This window comes from Pinus tabuliformis, chromosome 9 (genome assembly GCF_031772625.1).
Source record: "Pinus tabuliformis cultivar Carrire ecotype Pingquan chromosome 9, CPIR1, whole genome shotgun sequence".
Classification (NCBI taxonomy): domain Eukaryota; kingdom Viridiplantae; phylum Streptophyta; class Pinopsida; order Pinales; family Pinaceae; genus Pinus; species Pinus tabuliformis.
The window spans coordinates 864,601,642-864,604,832 of NC_142307.1; the positions used below are offsets into that span (position 1 = coordinate 864,601,642).

The 3,191-nt window shown below is 37.3% G+C and overlaps 1 protein-coding gene across 1 annotated transcript; it reads left to right on the forward strand.

The window, feature by feature from the left end:
- The first annotated feature begins 746 nt into the window (after nucleotides 1-746).
- On the forward strand, nucleotides 747-1,153 carry LOC149151514 (GCN5-related N-acetyltransferase 3, chloroplastic-like). The gene is made up of 2 exons (XM_089443178.1): nucleotides 747-970; nucleotides 1,091-1,153. Exons 1-2 carry the CDS (start codon nucleotides 755-757, stop codon nucleotides 1,151-1,153), a joined length of 279 nt encoding a protein of 92 aa, XP_089299304.1. The 5' UTR covers nucleotides 747-754.
- Nucleotides 1,154-3,191: the final 2,038 nt, after the last annotated feature.

Genomic DNA, 3,191 nt, shown 5'->3' on the forward strand with positions numbered 1-3,191 from the left:
GAGCAATGCTATTAAAATGAATACCCATATCCAGCGAATGAAGGAATTTTATTAAAATGGATACCCATATCAAGGGAGATAAAGTAAATGTATAACATGCGTAATGGCGTTGTATTTCTAATAAAATAAAATAAGTTATAAAAAAAATATACCTTTTATCATTAGTAAATGGAGGGATGTTATTAAAATGAATACCCATATCCCGCCGCATAAAGTAAATGTATAACATGTGTAATGTAGTTGTATAATCTCCAGGATAATTAGTAGCCATAACCACGTGACAAAGTGGTGATTATGCCTTCAACAAATGTCATATATGGCTTAGACACGTAGTCAATATGCATTCAAAGGCCCATGCAGGAGGAAAATAATGCTTTGGCACCTGCAGTTAACATTTTCTTTGGCACCAGCAATTTGACCATCACCGAGGAGGAAGATGTTGTCTGTGGCAGACTCTAATGCAACGGTCAAGGTTGGAAGGGCTTCGGAAAAGGTATAAGCACCACTAGCAGTCGTTTAAGCATCAAAGCCAGCACCTCGATCATTTCCAGACACAGATTGAGATGGAGATTGAATTCCAGGCAAGCCTTGGACTACTAATTAACATATCGCTCTCCATAATCGTTCAAGACTGCGCTGCCAGACACAGATGCGGATGAAGTTAGAGATAAAGATCCAGAGGCAGCCGTTCACAAATGCTGAATGAATTATCACCGGTTTCTGCCGCTAAAACGTATGAAAATTCCCTGAGATTATGGATGATGGTTCTGTCAAGCCAGTTGATCCCAAAAAACTTGAAGTTGCATTGATGAATAGCACTGTAGTTGTATCAGTTCACACCAGAGGAGGAGAAGAACCTCATGCATGGTTTGATAGCTTATTTTCTGGAGTGACGACTCAGAAATCCTTAGTAGGCTTTGGCAGGGCTACTTCTGACTCCAGCTTAACTGCATCAATTTATGACATTGCGGTGAGTATTGTAATTGTGATTCAACCAGTTATACACAGTAGGAAATATTAACATCAATAATCGGTCTGTTCTATAGGTCGCTCCCTCATTTTTAACATCAATAATCGGTCTGTTCTATAGGTCGCTCCCTCATTTCAAAGGTTGCGTATTGGCAGAAAGATTTTACGAAGAATAATTAGGTAAATTCAATTGCCCATGTGCTCTGTGTACACAGGGCACCACCGGCAAAATGTAGAGAAGTGCACATGGTTTCCCAAGAAGTTTTACTTGAGAAAAATATTAAAAATAAAATTTTAATCAAATTAGAAACAATTTGCTTTCGGAAACCGTATGTTAAACTGCCTCTGCCATTTGCAGTGTCATATCCGAGTCCTGCGAGGGACTAGAAAGAGTTTTGAATAAGTGGAAAACCTCAAATAAAATCATTTTAAGACTATTCTGAATTTCGAAAAAATAATTTCAGATTATTTCAGATTTGCTAGGAAAAATTATTAAAATATGTAGAGAGATAACTAGCGTTGAAACTATCATTGAGATTGGCACATACAGAACTGTTGAATTTATTATTTTACAGTCAGAATCGTAAGGATAATAGGGATTTTAAGAAAGAACCTGCGCAAGTCATGTAAGTAATGGCTGCCATGGCGCCCCGCTTGGTCATAGCAAATGCGTAATAGATCACCGTAGTCTTTTGTCTGCTTTTATTTATTTATTTTCAATAGTAAGCTCATGTATGCACAAACAGGGCTTTTTTTACAGAAAAAAGAGCCACAACGGTGGCAGCATAAGCACTAGCAAAAGGCAATTCATGGCATTAAAGTCTGCGAAATTGCCTCAGGTCAGCTAAGTACAAAATATATCGTGTATCCTTAGCAAATTAACTGTCTGAAATTCATATGCCATAAGGGCCGCATGATCATGATAAAGAACCAAAAAAGAATGCAGAGTGTTGCGAATATAACACCAAAAAAGAACGTGGACGAGAATTACCTGAGCTTGGATATTGACTGAGTTCTGGTAGGTAACCTGCCACAAAATAGGAGAGATGTGCCTGCAACGATCGTTGCCTGGAGAGTGAGGAAAGTTAAATAACCTGCAGATGCACAAAATGGTGGTGTGGCGAAAATACGCAACCTAAAAACTAGAAGGTTCATCACCTAAACAGAGAAACTGTAGCGTTTTCGTCGAACCTTAACCGAGCGAGCTCAGAGAGCTCTAAGCGAAAATCAGCCAGAATAACAAACATCATACAAAACAAGGTTACAAGCATAGATGGAATGAGCTTACGACCAACTTCAGCAGAAAGGACAGCCAGAATAAGAAAATGGTGAGCAACGCAATACTAGAAGGCACAATGAGCAAAATACCTGTTACATGCCCACAAAAAGCATAGATGTGGTGGCAGGCGTACATGTAACGGTGGCGCATGAGCTTGCAGGTGTACGGTGCTACATGAGGTGGCAAGCATACAGCGTGCTGTAGCAGGGTACATATGCTATTGTATTATAGTAGTGGTATTAATCTCTAACATTAAACGCTAGAAAATTAATGCTAGTGCAAACATAGCATTACTTCATGCACGAGTGAACAACTTGTTGTAATTACCTGTACTCCTCCGATCTTTTTCCTAAGTTTTGAGCTGTATGCCTCGATTTGAGGCCAAATAAGATGGCGAAAGCATGAACTTTGGTTTATTAGAATAGTAAAATTACATGACCGTAAAAACTTTGGTTTAAAAGTGGCAGGGAACCGGTAAACTAATGCTAAGTCCGCGCCTAACGATTACTATAGTCCCTGCCGGATGCTAGATGTCAGGGACTAATAACCTTTGATGGAAGAAAGCAAATACTAAGTCATATGTAATTCTTAGTTATATAATAATGTGAAACAAGCACGCTCCTGATTATAACTATTGGAATGAATGAATGTTAATATTATACACAGCAATACGCACTGCATGACATTAACGTTAACGGAGTAAAATTATTATAATACGCAGTCTCTCCATTGAAGAAAACAGGTTTGGAATAGATCGTTGTTCCTTTTCGAGGTTTTATTAAAATGATATAAAATTAAAGTTACACACCATATTTTATTAAAAAAGATTGATTAAAAACTATTTAAATATAAAACTAAAAAGTATTTTAATAATTAAAAAAACATAATACATAAAATAAAACGCTTAAAAATTAGTGAAAAAGAGATTGTATACAATATAATA

What these genes read in the sequence shown, in the direction of transcription:
- LOC149151514 (XM_089443178.1), top strand. Translation starts at nt 755, where the DNA reads ATGGATGATGGTTCTGTCAAGCCAGTTGATCCCAAAAAACTTGAAGTT. An exon ending in CATCAATTTATGACATTGCG is followed by an intron (nt 971 to 1,090) that starts GTGAGTATTGTA and finishes TCTGTTCTATAG; the next exon opens with GTCGCTCCCTCATTTCAAAG.